This window comes from Somniosus microcephalus, chromosome 30, assembly GCF_052327205.1.
Source record: "Somniosus microcephalus isolate GS21.2 chromosome 30, FLI_Smic_1.0, whole genome shotgun sequence".
Lineage (NCBI taxonomy): Eukaryota > Metazoa > Chordata > Chondrichthyes > Squaliformes > Somniosidae > Somniosus > Somniosus microcephalus.
The window spans coordinates 10,418,415-10,436,008 of record NC_141016.1 but is presented as its reverse complement, the minus strand read 5'-3'; the positions used below and the strand labels follow the sequence as shown (position 1 = coordinate 10,436,008).

Genomic DNA, 17,594 nt, shown 5'->3' with positions numbered 1-17,594 from the left:
AGGTCTCTTTAGGCGCTCAGCGCCGGCGCTACCAACCCAATTTCTAGGCTCTTGTATTCAAGACCCATCAAACCTCTTTTGTGAGCAGAAATTAGATGGTTGTTGCATCGGAAAATGCAGCAGCCATTCTGTCATCTCTGCCGGTGAGATGCGAGACTCTCCGGTTCCCCAACTGTTGAAGCCTGCAGGAAGAAACAAAGGTAAGTAAACATTTTCAATCAGTTTTCACTCACCTCACATACTTACCTCTCCACACTTGCAACCATCACTCACCTCTACATCGCACTTTTGGGCCCCTCCGACCCCGCAGTCCAACTGCTCGCTTCGGTGACCCTGGCGGGGTTTCCCGACGTCGGGAAGTCTGTGCCTCAGCTGGAAAAATGGGGATAACAGGCAGTTAAGTAGCTGTAATCCGCTTCCCGCTTCCAGGATACGGGACCTGGCGCGGGTCGGGTATCCGCCTCCTGGCAAGATGGCACGGAATCGTGTTGAGGGCAGGTTGGGCACCCGCCCCCGGATTCTGCCATTTTCCTGGCAGTCCCACCTCCAAACCCGCCCTGTGAGTCATATTGGCACAGAAGGAGGCCATTTGGCCCATCGAGTCCATGTCGCTAACGTCGCCGGATTTTAGCACCCCAAAAAAATTGGAAACACTCCATCTCCTTCTTGAGCACTACACTGGATATTGCGGCGCTGTGTGCAACAGCGCCACGCGTGTCGGCACGTAGCGCCACGTCATTACAGGCCTCCGCCCCTGATTATAGGGGAGGGGCCTAGTGCTGCGCGCACCGGGGTCCTGCTGGGCCACCGGGGAGTGGGGCGCCGGGAAAACAGCCCGGCACTCAAGAGGAGCGCCAGGCTGAGCGATCGCAGCCGGCACCCCAAGGAAAAAGGGGAAGTGGGGGCAGGTGCTGGCAGTCGGCCCCCAAAAAAATGGCCGCTCGACACCTGCCCTTTAAGTAGCGCCGCCGCGGCTGCACAAACGCCCCCCTGACCCTGTTGGACATATTGTTCGTCGATAGGGCAGGGGGCATGACCCAAGTTTGCTGTCGGGGCGCGAGTGGGACGCTGCGCACGCGATGACGCCATCGCCGGCGACGCTACCGGCTTCCGTCGCCGCTAACCTCCCGCTGAATTTCGCGGGAGGTGTTAGCGGCGCCGTGACCGGGCGCTAGGGGATTTGCGCCCCGTTAGCGCCCCCCGGGGGCACTAACGAGAGGCGCAAATCAACTCAAATTTTTCCCCTAAAAGTCCCCATTTTGGGCAGGATTTTCACTGGGCTGTGGAATCGGGATTGGAGGCGTGGTGGCGGGGGGGGGGGTTAAAATCCCGAAATCAGGGGTCCCGACCCCATCCCGCACCCAACCCGCCTCCATGCCAGTTTCAAAGGAGGCAGGTACCCGCCCCGCACTGGGAGCTGCCTCCCTGAGGCGGGAAGGGGATTAGTGCCAATTAACTGCCTGTTAACAGGTAGTTAACAGGCAGTTTTTAGCCTAATCCCTATTTTTATTCTTGAAGTGTGGGATTCCCGACGGCTCCAAACCACGCCAAGTTAGCGAGGCGGACCGTCGGGCTGAAGGGCTTGGAGGGTTCGAGATGTCCGGTGTTCAGGTGAGTGATGGGTGCATGAGTGCAGAGGTAAGTGTGTTTGGTGTGTGTAAAGTGTTTAAATAAGTTTTACTTACCTTTACTTACCTTTACAGCCTTCCTTCCTTCAGGTCTCGGGAGTCCCTCATCTCATCGGCACAGAAAGCAGAATGGCCGCGAGCTGTCAAAAGTTGCAGCATTCAGCTTTCTGTTCTGGAGAGATCTCTAAATCATCCTGAGAGGAAGGAATTAACTTGGAGTACAGATTGTCAGTGTTTGACAGCTTCAAAGAGCTGTCAAACGCTGATATTTCATCTGTCAAATGCTCTTAACAGATGAAATGTCAATCTGTGACGTCACCTGTTGCCGGGTGGCCCTTAACTGGCCTGCTAAGCCCGCTGGGCGGGCTCAACAAGGTCAATCAAGTGAAAATCGCGTGGGTTGGCCTCAACTCGATGGAGGCGGGACTACAACCCCGAAAGTTGTAGTCCCGCCTCCTACATGCCCCCAGTATTAAAATCCAGCCCTCCATCTCAGAAAAGGCAAAAACGGAGCAATAAGTCACAGATTTTATTGGCTGGAGCCCGTTAGCGATGAACTCATGTCCCAGTGCAGTCAAATCAAAAAAGTGAACATTGTATTCCAGGTCAGGTTTGGAGTGAGACATTCGCTTTTTGATTTTTGCTTCGACGTGAACCTTAATCCATTGCAGAAATCTACAACAACAACAACTTACATTTATATAGCGCCTTTAACATAGTAAAAAGCTCCAAGGCATTTCACAGGAGCGATTGTCAAACAAAATTTGACACCGAGCCACATAAGGAGATATTAGGGGCAGGTTGCCAAAGAGGTAGGTTTTAACGAGCATCTTAAAGACGGAGAGAGAGATAGAGAGGCGGAGAGGTTTAGGGAGGGAATTCCAGAGCTTAGGGCCCAGGCAGCTAAAGGCACGGCCGCCAATGGTGGAGCGATTATAATCAGGGATGCTCAAGAGGCCAGAATTAGAGGAGCGCAGAGATTGCGGAGCGGTTGTGGGGCTGGAGGAGATTAGAGAGATAGTTCGAAGAAAGCAAAAGATTGGTAATGCTAATTACTTTGTGACAAATTTTTGATAGGTGGTTTCAATCAGGCCTCCTGCTCTATAATTTGGCAGGAGGATCTTCGCTTTCCTCTTTCAAACCGCAGGTGGAAATAAACGATTGCACTGAATCACTGACAAGTTGAGTCTTAAATTGAACAAAGACTTTGGAGGAGTATGGCTGGCGGTGCTAATCCAATACCAGGCTATCAACAGAAACAGCAACATGCCAGACAAGATAATTGGAGTGACAGTGTTTGCTGGGATTTCAGCTCCTTTGTTCAACTTGATTTCAGTGAATCCTCTTAAAGCTCTGTTCTGAATCACCAGCATCATCGCTCTGATTATGTTTCTAACGTAGATGTATTCCCCGCAGACGGACACCGGCCGACGGACTGCACGACAAGAAAGCGGCAGGAAAACACATTGAGGGGCTTTGCATAGTTCAATTGTAGCAGATCCTTTCTCACTAAAATGTGACCGTGTCTGTTCCCGCCACGGAAGCTGCCCAATCAGCTGCCTGATTCCAGCGTTTCTTTTGTTTTAGATTGTCAGCATCTGCAGTACTTTTGCTCGTTGAAGCACTTGAGCCCAGTGTCACAGCACAGGGATCGCGGGCTGAAATCGGGGGCCTGTGGCAGTGTTCACACTCAGGGTCTACAGATTGTCTACAAACTCACACAGTACCGTGTTATAAACTCACAGGGGACCCTCTGTAAATACTGAAACACTCCCGGGGACCCCCTGTAAACACTGACACACTCCCGGGGACCCCCGTAAACACTGACACACTATCGGGACCCCCTGTGAATACTGACACACTCCTGAGACCCCCTGTAAATACTGACACACTCCCCGGGACCCCCTGTAAATACTGACACACTCCCCGGGGACCCCCTGTAAATACTGACACACTCCCGGGGACCCCCTGTAAATACTGACACACTCCCAGGGACCCTCTGTAAATACCAACACACTCCCTGGGGCCCCCTGTAAATACTGACACACTCCCGGGGACCCCCTGTAAACACTGACACACTCCCCGGGACCCCCTGTAAATACTGACACACTCCCCGGGGACCCCCTGTAAATACTGACATACTCCCGGGGACCCCCTGTAAATACTGACACACTCCAGGGACCCTCTGCAAATACCAACGCACTCCCTGGGGCCCCCTGTAAATACTGACACACTCCCGGGGATCCCCTGTAAATACTGACACACTCCCGGGAACCCCCTGTAAATACTGACACGCTCCCTGTGACCCCCTGTAAATACTGACACACTCCCGGGGACCCCCTGTAAATACTGACACACTCCCAGGGACCCTCTGTAAATACCAACACACTCCCTGGGGCCCCCTGTAAATACAGACACACTCCCGGGGACCCCCTATAAATACTGACACACTCCCGGGGACCCCCTGTAAATACTGACACACTCTCGGGGACCCCCTGTAAATACTGACACACTCTCGGCGACCCCCTGTAAATACTGACACACTCCCAGGGACACCGAGTAAATACTGACACTTTCCCAGGGACCTCTTGTAAATATTATCACACTCCCGGGGACTCCCTGTAAATACTGACACACTCCCAGGGACCCCCTGTAAATACTGACACACTCCCAGGGACCCCCTGTAAATACTGTCACACTCCCGGGGACTCCCTGTAAATACTGACACACTCCCGGGGACCCCCTGTAAATAGTGACACACTCCCAGGGACCCCCTGTAAATACTGACACACTCCCAGGGACCCCCTGCAAATACGGACACACTCCAGGGACCCCCTGTAAATACTAACACACTCCAGGGACCCCCTGTAAATACTGACACACTCCCGGAAACCCCTTGTAAATACTGACACACTCCCAGGGACCCCCTGTAAATACTAACACACTCCTAAAGAGCCTCATTCCCAACCAACAAATGACAGTGTCAGCGACTCAAAGGAAAATAGTTCTACCATTGCAAAAACTGTTTGTTATTAATCTCCAGCAACAGAAATGATGTTTGGGTAAGTCAACAGATACTGCAAAACAATGAAAGCAGGAAGCTCTTGCTGATCGAATGGGGTCTGTGCAGGACTGTGTCATTGTGCACACCTGGGTACAGGTAGATGACATTGATGGAATCAAGGGATATGGGGATCGGGTGGGAAAGTGGAGTTGAGGTAGAAGATCAGCCGTGATCTTACTGAATGGCCACAAGTGCCAGGCAATGACTATCTTCAACAAGCGTGTATCCAACCACCGCCCCTTGACATTCAACGGCATTACCATCGCTGAATCCCCCACCATCAACATCTTGGGGGTCACCATTGACCAGAAACCTAACTGGACCAGCCACATAAATACTGTGGCAACAAGAGCAGGTCAGAGGCTGGGTATTCTGCGGCGAGTGTCTCACCTCCTGACTCCCCAAAGCCTTGCCACCATCTACAAGGCACAAGTAAGGAGTGTGATGGAATACTCTCCACTTGCCTGGAGGAGTGCAGCTCCAACAGCACTCAAGAAGTTCGACACCATCCAGGACAGAGCAGCTCGCTTGACTGGCACCGCATCCACCAGCTGGAACATTCACTCCCTCCACCACCGGCGCACCGTGGCTGCAGTGTGCACCCTCTACAAGATGCACTGCAGCAACTCGCCAAGGCTTCTTCGACTGCACCTCCCAAACCTGCGACCTCTTCCACCTAGAAGGACAAGGGCCGCAGGCACATAGGAACACCACCACCTCCAAGTTCCCCTCCAAGTCACACACCATCCTGACTTGGAAATATATCGGCCGTTCCTTCATCGTCGCTGAGTCAAAATCCTGGAACTCCCTCCCTAACAGCACTGTGGGAGTACCTTCACCACACGGACTGCAGCGGTTCAAGAAGACGGCTCACCACCACCTTCTCAAGGGCAACTAGGGATGGGCAATAAATGCTGGCCTTGCCAGCGACGCCCGGATCCCAGGATCGAATAAAAAAAAAAGCAGGCTCGAGGGGCCGAATGGCCTACTCCTGCTCCTATTTCTTACGGGGAATAATGCGAAAGGGGGGCAAGTGAATCGGAACCCCATTTTTATACCCCGCCCGATTTTCTTTATCATCAAAGTCAATGGAAAAGAGAATCAAGCAGGGCTATCGCATGTTTTGTGCCACACCCAAAGATCTAATTCACCCCCCGCCCCCCCACCACCAAGGACTCTAGTTTGAAAGATCTACGTTATATAAAAACAAGCTCTTGATTTTGCGACACTGAGCACCGAAGGGAAATCTTCCACCTCAGTGAGGGTGGCATTTATCTCTTGGAAGTGCTCACTGTGAAGCGCAAGTCATTATAAGTCTCTCAAAATGCTAAAAAAAAATGGCCTCTGCATTATTCAGAGCCCGTAGTCTATCCCTTTATAATGCTGCACTCAGAGGTTGCTTGCACACTGTAATTCACACTTTGTTCCAGTGTGGAATTATTCAGGGAGAATCACAGTTTGATGGACTACCTACCCTACAGCAGCCAAACCTGGATGGCCTGCATAACAATAGGAGAGCAGCGAATACAAATATACTGCGGATGCTGGAAATCTGAAATACAAACAGAAAAGGCTGGAAACGCTCGGCATGTCAGGCAGCATCTGCGCCGAGAGAAAACGACCTTTTGTCAGGAGTGGCAAAGGTGCGAGAGGTAAACAGGTTTTTAAGCAAGTGCAGGGGCAGAGAAAGGATGTGGGGGAGGAAAGGACAAAAGGGAAGGTCTGTGATAGGGTGGAAGGCAGGCGCGATTAAATGACAAAAGGGATGATGGTGCGAGGCGAGAGGGGATTTTGTTTCTTTCACTTCTTTTGTCCGATCGCAGCCCTGCCTTCGATCTATTTTCTTTTCTTTCCAGTTTTGAAGAAGGGTTTGACCCGAAACGTCAACTCAAATTTCTCTCCACGGATGTTGCCTGACCTGCTGAGTTTTTCCAGCATTTTCTGATGTAATGTAACAAAAGATGGGTCTAGAGGAGGTGTAAATGGGAATGGCAGAATCATCAGCAACAGCTGCCGTCCGAAAAAATGGAGAGTTGCTAAATTCGGTCTTTCACTTTCTGTGTGCGTGTTGCTAAAGTAAAACAATTGTTCACCAGTAATCACTGGGTTTCTCTACTTACATGCTATTCGGACTGTTGCTTTTCTACTTTTAGTTGTTCCCAGTTCACTCCAAGCCACGCAAAGGCACCAGTAATCTTCTGGACCGTGAAAGTCTTCCACTTGCTGCCGAGATACGTTGATGAGGACCTCTCGAATATTCAACCCTTTGGGAGAGAGAGAGAAAAAATACAAAGTAAATGCAGACGAATTGACATAGAAACATAGAAGATAGGAGCAGGAGTAGGCCATTCGGCCCCTCGAGCCTGCTCCGCCATTCAGTGAGATCATGGCTGATCATCCAAATTCAGTACCCTGTCCCTGCTTTCTCCCCATATCGCTTGATCCCTTTAGCCTTAAGAAATATATCTAACTCCTTCTTGAATATATTTAATGAATTGGCCTCAACTGCCTTCTGTGGTAGAGAATTCCACAGGTTCACCACTCTCTAGGTGAAGAAATTCCTCCTCATCTCAGTCCTAAATGGCTTACCCCTTATCCTTAGACTGTGACCCCTGGTTCTGGACTCCCCCACCATCGGGAACATCCTTCCTGCATCTAGTCTGTCTAGTCCTGTTAGAATTTTATAAGTTTCAATGAGATCCCCTCTCATTCTTCTAAACTCCAGCGAGTATAAGCCCAATCGACCCAATCTCTCCTCATACGTCATTCCTGCCATCCCAGGTATCAGTCTGGTGAATCTTCGCTGCACTCCCTCCATGGCAAGAACATCCTTCCTCAGATAAGGCGACCAAAACTGCACACAATACCAGTTTGCGTGTCAGCTGTGGCTCAGTGGGTAGCCTACTGAGTTAGAAGGTTGTGGGTTCAAATCCCACTCCAGCACATAAATCTAGGCTGACACTCCAGTGCGGTGCTGAGGGAGGTGCTGCACTGTCGGAGGTGCCGTCTTTCAGATGAAATGTTAAACTGAGGCCCCCGTCTGCTCTCTCAGGTGGATGCAAATGATCTCACGGCACTATTTCGAAGAAGAGCAGGGGGAGTTATCCCCAGTGTCCTGGGGCCAATATTTATCCCACAATCAACATCACTAAAAACAGATTATCTGGTCATAAGAACATAAGAACATAAGAAATAGGAGCAGGAGTAGGCCAATCGGCCCCTCGAGCCTGCTCCGCCATTCAATAAGATCATGGCTGATCTGATCCTAACCGCCAATCTACTATCACTGAACCATCTCCTGAATCTAACAGAATTAGACACACGAAATAGGAGCAGGATCAGGCTACATGGCCCCTGGGCCCGCTCCGCTGCCCACAGGGCCATGACCGATCCGAACCTAGACTCATGTCCAAATTCCTGCACGTTCCCCATAACCCTTTATTCCCTTTACTTCTAGGAAACTGTCTATTTCTGTTTTAAATTTATGTAATGATGTAGCTTCTGCATTGGAAATTGTCACATTGCTGTTTGTGGGAGCTTGCTGTGCGCAAATTGGCTGCCGTGTTTCCTACATTACAACAGTGACCACACTTCAAAAAGTACTTCATTGGCTATAAAGCGCCATGGGACGTTCTGAGGTCGTGAAAGACACTATGTAAATGCAAGTTTTTCCATCTTATAAAAACAGAAAATGCTGGAAACACTCAGCGGGTCAGGCAGTATCTGTGGAGAGAGAAACAGAGTTAACGTTTCAGGTCGATGACCTTTAGTCAGTCCACCTGAACCGTTGACTCTGTTTCTCTCTCCGCAGATGATGCCTGACCTGCTGAGTATTTCCAGAATTTTCTGGTTTTATTTCCGATTTCCAGCATCCGCAGTATTTTGCATCAGTCGGAATACTGTTAACCAGAACATGACTGACTTAAAAATGTGTTGGAACACAACAAAAGCTCAACGGAGGCCTCGGCTTTCTGGTCAGTCGTTGCAGGCAGAGTGGGCGACCACTTTTGCCCTCCGCCGAAATACCCTGTGACCCCCAGCTGCATTTCTGACCTCAGGACCGCTAATGTATGTGGGGCCGGGGGAGCAGCTCCCATGTCGCCGATGGGCATTCACGCCAATCTGAGGGTGGAACTGTACCAGCGCAATAAGTTGTGCCCAGAAATGAAAAAGAAGTGCGATCATTTTGACTGTCAGTAGGCTCGCCCTGATCTGATGGGGCTCTTGCAGGATTGTGCTCCAATCCATATGTCCCGCTTGCTCCCTTGCCCCCTGCGCTGACCTCTGAACTGTGGACAATGGGGCCTCTCATCCTGTGTTCCTGTCATGTCTCCAGCTTGCAAACACCCTCGAACTGGGCAAGTACAGTTTCTGCTGCTCGACATGACATAAGAAATAAGAGCAGGAGTAGGCCATGGGCCCTTGAGCCTGCTCCGCCATTCAATAAGATCATGGCTGATCTTCGACCTCAACTCCACTTTCCCGCCCAATCCCCATATCCCTTGATTCCCTTAGTGCTCGAAAATCTATCGCTCTCAGTCTTGAATATACTCAACGACTGAGCATCCACAGCCCTCTGGGGTAGAGAATTCCAAAGATTCACCACCCTCTGGGTGAAGAAATTTCTCCTCATCTCAGCCCTAAATGGTCAACCCCTTATCCTGAGATTGTGACCTCCTAGTTCTAGACTCTCCAGCCAGGAGAACCAGCCTTGAGGGGCTTGTAACATTTGCATATTGATTTATCATTGGCCTGCAGGCATCTGTAAGGAATACCTATTATATTCACATGTGATCACATGCTGAGTTGTCATTGGCCTGCAGGCATCTGTAAGGACTGCTATTGTTTAGAAGACCCAGTAGGGGTCCTAACTCCATCTTGTTCACACGGTGCTGTATGAGAGATCACAGACCTGATGCTTCATTAAAAGAGTTTAAACTGTAATACTCCGTTATCCTGCAATTTATTATTTTTGTACAAAGTGTGCAAAACAAGACATGGTGTCAGAACAGGGATTTGAAATGGACATCGTTGGAGCTCCCTTACCTCGAATGAATTGGGAATCCTTGAACTTATCTAGAGAATGGTGCAAGTTCAAGCAACATGTGGAGTTAATGTTCTTGGGTCCACTGAAAAGCAAAGTGGAGGAAGAAAGATGCAGCTACCTACTCTTGTGGATCGAAGAAAAAGGGAGAGACATTTTTAACACATGGTCTCTCACCGCAGATGAAGCAAAGGTACTGAAAAGTTATTTTGACTGTTTTGAAGCATATGTGATGCCCAAGACAAATATGATATTTGTTAGGTACAAGTTTCAGGAGAAAGTACAAGAAGCTAGTGAGTCGTTTGAACAGTTCGTGACTGAGTTAAAACTGCTGGTAAAAGACTGTGTATATGCAGATAAAGATGAGATGGTCAGAGACCGCATCGTGTTTGGAATACATTCAGCTAAAGTGAGAGAGAAACTTTTGAATGTTGGATCCGGGCTAACACTGGACAAAGCTATGGACATAGCTAGATCGCATGAGATAGCCCAAGCACAGTTGAAAACCATAACCGGCGCCACGAGCAGCTCGAGTGAACAGACAGTGCACGCAGTTAATAGACACACACCAAAGAACACCGCCCAGAGAGCGTGTTTCAGAACAGAAAGAACAGAGAGAGTTCTAAAAATGAGCGACACAGACATAAAACGCTTCAAAAACTGTGGATATTGTAGAAACCAGATGCATGGGGAAAAGGAGTACTGTCCTGCCAAAGGAAGACAATGTGCTAAATGTGGTAAACGGAACCACTTTGCTAAAGTCTGCAGGACTGTTTTCAGAAAAGCAGTACACACAGTGAGTGACAGCCAAATGCCAGCTAGAGAGCCAAATGCAGAGGAACTGTTTATTGATTCTGTGTCACAGAAAAAACAGATTTCAGGGACTGAGCAAGCCTATGCCGATATTGAGATAGGAAAACAGGGCAAAGAGCTTAAGTTTAAACTAGACACTGGATCTCAGGTTAATGTAATTCCTCTGAGTGAGTATCACAGCTTGAAGGATGAGTGTGAGCTACAGCCCACCTCACGCAGACTGACCGGCTATGGGGGTGAGCAGCTCATTGTAAAAGGCACATGCGTGATGAAATGCAAGTACAATGGAAAAGACATGATGTTGGACTTTTACATTATTGACACTCAAGCACCTCCAGTGCTAGGTCTAAAGGCATGTTTAGACATGGACCTCATCAAGCTAGTGCTATCATTGACAGCACCAGTTGAGAAGCAGACAGCCATGGAGGAGTTTGCTGACGTTTTCAAAGGAATCGGACTATTCCCAGGTGAATGCACTATTCACCTTGACCCAGCAGCAACCCCTGTGGATTTCCCACTGAGAAGGATACCCCTTGCTCTACGTAGTCGCCTGAAGGAGGGACTGCCGAGCATGGAGAATACAGAAATCATCGTCCGGGAAACAGAACCGACAGAGTGGGTCAACGCGTTAGTAGTGGTTGAGAAACCACGTACAGGCAAGCTCAGAGTCTGTCTCGACCCCAGAGATTTGAACAAGGCTATCAAACGCCCTCACTACCCTCTACCAACGCTAGATGACATCACACCCAAGCTAGTGGGAGCACGTTACTTCAGTGTAATGGACGCACGATCAGGATACTGGACTATCAAGCTCACGGAAGAGTCATCTAAGCTAACAACGTTCAACACACCATTTGGACGCTACCGATTTCTGTGTTTACCATTTGGTCTTATCTTAGCTCAGGATGAATTCCAGCGGAAGATTGACGAAACCTATGAAGGCCTCGACGGAGTAGTCGCAATCGTAGGCGACATCCTCATCTATGGCAGGAATAGAGAGGAACATGACAGGAACCTCCGTGCAATGCTACAAAGATCACAGGAGAAAGGTATCTGGCTCAACCCCGAGAAAAGCATAATCGGATCCACTGATATCAGTTATTTCGGGCATCGCCTCTCAACTGATGGCATTAAGCCGGATCCAGTGTAAATCTCCGCCATCAAGAAGATGGAGCCGCCGAAGAACCGCGCAGAGCTAGAGACAGTACTATGCATGGTTAACTACTTAGCCAAGTTTGCCCCGAGCCTCTCCGAAATCAACGCACCCATGCGTCAGTTGCTCAAACAATCCAATGAGTTCCTGTGGGACAAACAACATGACACAGCATTTCAGAAAATGAAAGACCTAATCACCAGAGAACCAGGACCAGTTCTTGCCTACTTTGACCCCAACAAAGAGCTCAGACTACAAGTGGACGCGTCAAAGTACGGACTAGGCACAGTATTACTGCAAGAAGGAAAGCCCATCGGCTACGCTTCCAGATCTCTCACAGACAGTGAAATCAACTATGCTCAAATCGAGAAAGAGCTATATGCAATTCTGTTTGGATGTAAATGTTTCCACCAGTACGTCTATGGCCGACAAGTCATTGTGGAATCCGACCACAAGCACCTCAAGTCAATCATGAGGAAACCAGTAGCCGCAGCCCCACCAAGGTTACAGAGAATGATCCTTCAGCTACAGAAGTACGACTTCATAATCATTCACCGTCCAGGCATAGACATTCCTGTCGCAGACACGCTCTCCAGAAAGTCTCTTAGCTACCAGGACAGCAGCCTCAGTGAAGGCATGAATGTGCAGGTGCACATGGTGTACAACAGCTTACCTGTGAGTGACTCAAAACTGAAGGAGATCCGAGCAGAAACAGAGAAAGATGCACAACTCACACTGCTGAGCAAACTCATACAGGAAGGATGGCCTGAAGAAAGGAGGAAATGCCCTCAGAGCATATCTGAATTCTGGAACCACAGAGATGAACTGTCACAAATCAACAGAATCGTCTTCAAAGGGGAGAAAATCATAATTCCTACCAGTCTCAGAGAAGAGATGTTGACAAAAATTCATGCTGGACATATGGGCATGGAAAAATGCAAACAAAGAGCACGTGACATTATGTTTTGGCCCGGAATGTGCAAACACATTGAGGACATTGTCGGAAAATGTTCCATTTGTCTAGAACGCCGCCCATCAAATGTCAAAGAGCCCATGATACCTCACCGTATCCCAGACAGGCCCTGGCAGGTCGTCAGCTGCAAGCAAGTGCATGCAAAACGTGTACAGAGACAGCAACACCAACCAAAAGAGATACTCTGACAGGTCAGCTAGACTACTGCCGCCGCTGCACAATGGAGAATCCATCAGAATCGAGGAGCATGACTACTGGAAGCCAACAGTCGTCATCCAGCCAGCTGACACTGAGCGATCGTATCACGTCCGCACTCCAGAAGGACAGGTGTACCGCCGCAATCGCAGGCACCTCTGAACACCAAGGAACAACACCGTCATTCCGACGAGAGGTCAAGCCTAGAGTTATCCTTGGCTTGTGAACTGTCAAAGGGTGTAGGCGGATCGCTACCCTAAAAAAAAACCGTACATCGTTATTGAAACGTTGAGATGTTTTCAGTGCTAGTTAAATGTTGAGTTTATTTACTTATATGTTGATGCTACTGAGAACATTATGTAGAAGAAAGGTTCAAAAGTAATGCATAACATTTTTCTTTTAAAAGAAAGGGGATGTAACATTTGCATATTGATTTATCATTGGCCCGCAGGCATCTGTAAGGAATACCTATTATATTCACATGTGATCACATGCTGAGTTGTCATTGGCCTGCAGGCATCTGTAAGGACTGCTATTGTTTAGAAGACCCAGTAGGGGTCCTAACTCCATCTTGTCCACACGGTGCTGTATTGATTGAGAAAGCTTACAGACCTGATGCTTCATTAAAAGAGTTTAAACTGTAATACCCCGTTGTCCTGCAATTTATTATTTTTGTACAAAGTGTGCAAAACAAGACATGGCTGAATGGCCTACTTCTATTCCTCGGTTTCCTTCCTACCATGACCCGTGGAAAGCAACAGGGAGGCAGGGCTGCGGCATCCCTAAGTTGATTTATGCTACTGTCCCGCCAACTCTCCTCAGTTCAAAACTGAGATTGATAGATATTTGTTAGGCAAGGGTACTGAGGGTAATGGAACCTGGGCGGGAAGATGGAGTTGAGATCCAGATCAGCCATGATCTCACTAGGGGCTGAACGGCCCACCACTGTTCCTATGCTGCCTTCCTTCCCCTTCCCCATCCACTCAAGAACTGCCTGGGAGGGTGGAGACTTAGGGGTCGATTTTCATTGACCCGTGGAGTCGGGATTGGAGGCGTGGGGGGGGGGTTAAAGTCCCGAATTCAGGGGTCCCGACACCATCCTGCCCCCACCCCACCTCCATGCCAGTTTCAAAAGAGGCGGGTACCCGCCCCGCACTAGGACCCGCCTCCCTGAGGCGGAAAGGGATTAGTGCCAATTAACTGCCTGTTAACAGGTAGTTAACAGGTAGTTTTAACCTAATCCCTATTTTTAATGTTGAAGTGTGGGATTTCCGACGGCTCCAAACCACGCCAAGTTAGAGGAGGTGAACTGTCGGGATGAAGGGCTTGGAGGGTTCGAGATGTCCGGTGTTCAGGTGAGTGATGGGTGCATGAGTGCAAAGGTAAGTGTGTTTGGTGTGTGTAAAGTGTTTAAAGAAGTTCTACTAACCTTTACTTACCTTTACAGCCTTCCTTCCTTCAGGTCTCGGGAGTCCCTCATCTCACCGGCACAGAAAGCAGAATGGCCGCGAGCTATCAAAAATTGCAGCATTCAGCTTTCTGTTCCGGGGAGATCTCTAAATTATCCTGAGAGGAAGGAATTAACTTAGAATACAAATTGTCAGTGTTTGACAGCTTCAAAGAGCTGTGAAACACTGATATTTCATCTGTCAAAAGGTCTTGACAAATGAAATACCAATCTGTGACGTCACCTGTTGCTGGGTGGCCCTTAATTGGCCTGCTGAGCCCGCTGGGCGGGCTCAACAAGGTCAATCAAGTCAAAATCGCGTGGGTTGGTTAGAAGTCGATGGAGGCGGGACTACAACCCTGAAAGTTGTAGTCCCGCCTTCTACCTGACTCCTCAATGAAAATCCAGCCCAAAGTTTCAGGTCTGTGACCCTTCGTCAGAACTGGAAATAGTTCCTGCCATTTCAGCAATAGCAATGCCACGGATGCTAGGGCGGGGTTGGATTTGATACCTTGATGATCCCAAGGGTCTGTAATCAACCGTCCATGCCTCTATATCCCGCTTCGACTGTCCCAGGGGCTGGCAAGCTCCTTACGCTGCTGCCGTGACCTCCCGCCCACCGAGACCAAGGCGGGAATACTGCAGTCAGCCCACCCCACCTAGTCAAACGATCCCGACTCCAGGACGTTTAGGGGCGCGAGATGGGTCGAGTAGAAGTTCCCCACCAAACCTCCATGCCAAAGCTCCGACAGCGCAGCAGCCAAGGGGCAAACCGGCCCCACTGTCTCAACTAAAGGTGGTTCCTGCCAAAAGTGAAACGCAGCACAGATTTAAAAAAAATTAATTCACAGGACGTGGGCGTCGTCGGCAAGGCCGGCATTTATTGCCCATCCCTAATTGCCCCTGAGAAGGTGGTGGTGAGCTGCCATCTTGAACCGCTGCAGTCCATGTGGTGATACTTCTTTGTAGCGGTTCGGTACAACGGAGTGTCTCGCTCGGCCATTTCAGAGGGCAATTAAGACTCAACCACATTGCTGTGGGTCTGGAGTCACATATAGGCCAGGCCGGGTAAAGGAGGCAGATTTATTTCACTAAACAAAGGGCATTAGTGAACCAGATGGGTCTTTACAACAATCTGAGAGTTTCAACGGACCCCATTTCCTGACACTTGCTTTTTATTCCAGATGTAATTAACTGAAGTTAGTTTCCCCCACTGCCCTGGTGGGATTTGAACTACACAGTCTCCAGATCATTAGGTCAGGCCTGAGGATTACTAGTCCAGTAACATAACCACTATGCTACCGTACCCATTATATGCTAAACATAGAAACATAGAAGATAGGAGCAGGAGTAGGCCATTCGGCCCCTCGAGCCTGTTCCGCCATTCAATGAGATCATGGTTGATCATCCAAATTCAGTACCCTGTCCCTGCTTTCTCCCCATATCCCTTGATCCCTTTAGCCTTAAGAAATATATCTAACTCCTTCTTGAATATATTTAATGAATTGGCCTCCACTGCCTTCTGTGGTAGAGAATTCCACAGGTTCACCACTCTCTGGGTGAAGAAATTCCTCCTCATTTCTGTCCTGAATGGCTTACCCCTTATCCTTAGACTGTGACCCCTGGTTCTGGACTCCCCGCCATCGGGAACACCCTTCCTGCATCTAGTCTGTCCAGTCCTGTTAGAATTTTATAAGTTTCAATGAGATCCCTTCTCATTCTTCTAAACTCCAGCGAGTATAAGCCCAATCGACCCAATCTCTCCTCATACGTCATTCCTGCCATCCCAGGTGTCAGCCTGGTGAATCTTCGCTGAACTCTTTCCATGGCAAGAACGTCCTTCCTCAGGTAAGGTGACCAAAACTGCACACAATACTCAAGGTGTGGTCTCACCAAGGCCCTGTATAACTGCAGCAAGACATCCTTGTTCCTGTACTCGAACCCTCTCGCTACGAAGGCCAACATGCCATTTGCCTTCCTGGAGTGGGGCCTTTAACTCACGACCTTTTGCCTCAGAGGCATGAGTGCTATTGACTGGCACTCTGGAACATTAAATGTCCTTTATGCCAGGTAAGTAACAATTTAGTTAAAAGAAATGTACTAAAGCTGGATTCAGAGAACAGGAGACCATGCCAGTGTCTTGTTTAAACTTAAAACACGATGGGGGGAAAATTGGGTTCCTTTGTGCCTCCCATTAGCCCCCGGGGGGGGGGCACTAACGGGGCGCAAAGCCCCGAGCGCCCGGGCGCAGTGCTGCTAACACCTCCTGCAAAATTCAGCGGGAGATTAGCGGCGGCGGTAGCCGGTATCACACTGCAGCGCTGCGCGCGCCGGCCGCGTACTTCAGTTGCACCCCCTGACCTATTGCCGGATGCTATGTCCGACAAGGTCAGGGGGGCGTTTTTGCGGCCTTGGCGGCACTAATTAAAGGGCAGGTGTCGGGTGGCCATTTTTTTGGGGGCGACTGCCAGCACTTGCCCCCTCTGCGGGGTGCCAGCCGCGATCACTCAGCTCCTCTTGAGTGCCAGGCTGCTTTCCCGGCACCCCGCTCCCCGGTAGTCCAGCAGGGTCCCGGTGTATGCATCGCTAGGCCCCTCCCCTTTAATCAGGGGAGGGAGGCTTGCAACGCGTGCGGCGCTGTTGCACGTAGCGCCGCGATATTCAGTTGTAGCTTCCAGTAGCGTTCCGCCTCCTGCTTGGGGCGCTACCACTGAATTTATGGCGCAGGGCGCTAACTTTGTCGGGGTGCTAAAAGTAGCGCCCGGCGGAGTTAGTGCCCCAAAGGGGGCGCCACCAAATTTCTCGCCCGACATCAGTAAATATGCAACGTATTGAGAGTGTACGAGATATCAGCAGCATTGCTTGATGTATCTGTGTGTGGAAATGGAGCGCTATACCTATTGCGGTAGATTTTGACTCCAGGCTTGGAACGGGCAAGTGGAACCCTTGCCCTTTCCTGCCTGTGGGCGGGCCGGGTCATTTTGAAGGAATGACCGTGCAGCCGGTGAACTCCACGCCCCGAACAGGCCTCCCGCTCGAACTCACTGACGGGCGCAATCTCGGGCGGTTTTGAAGGGAGTTTCAGGATTCCCCCGGTTCCAGAGAGATGAGCCTATCTTCGTACCCAGGGAGAGACTAGAGCCAGCTCCAAATTTTGATGGGAGAGGAATAGGAGAATGTGAGAAAGATACAGAAGGAAAGATGGTTTGAAGAAAAGAGAGAGAAACTAGAAAAGAAGACAGTGTTAGAGACGTAATGTCGTCAGAGAGGAACATGA

General features: G+C 49.6%; 1 protein-coding gene across 2 annotated transcripts in view; it reads right to left on the bottom strand.

Moving 5' to 3' along the window:
• The window catches only part of LOC147097912 (netrin receptor UNC5D-like), a 743,147-nt gene that overhangs the window by 284,998 nt on the left and 440,555 nt on the right, over positions 1 to 17,594 (bottom strand). For both annotated transcript variants that reach the window (XM_085970980.1, XM_085970983.1), the window contains exon 3: positions 6,813 to 6,956. In XM_085970980.1, the coding sequence (XP_085827106.1) occupies positions 6,813 to 6,956 (144 nt within the window). The remainder of the gene's footprint in view (positions 1 to 6,812; positions 6,957 to 17,594) is intronic.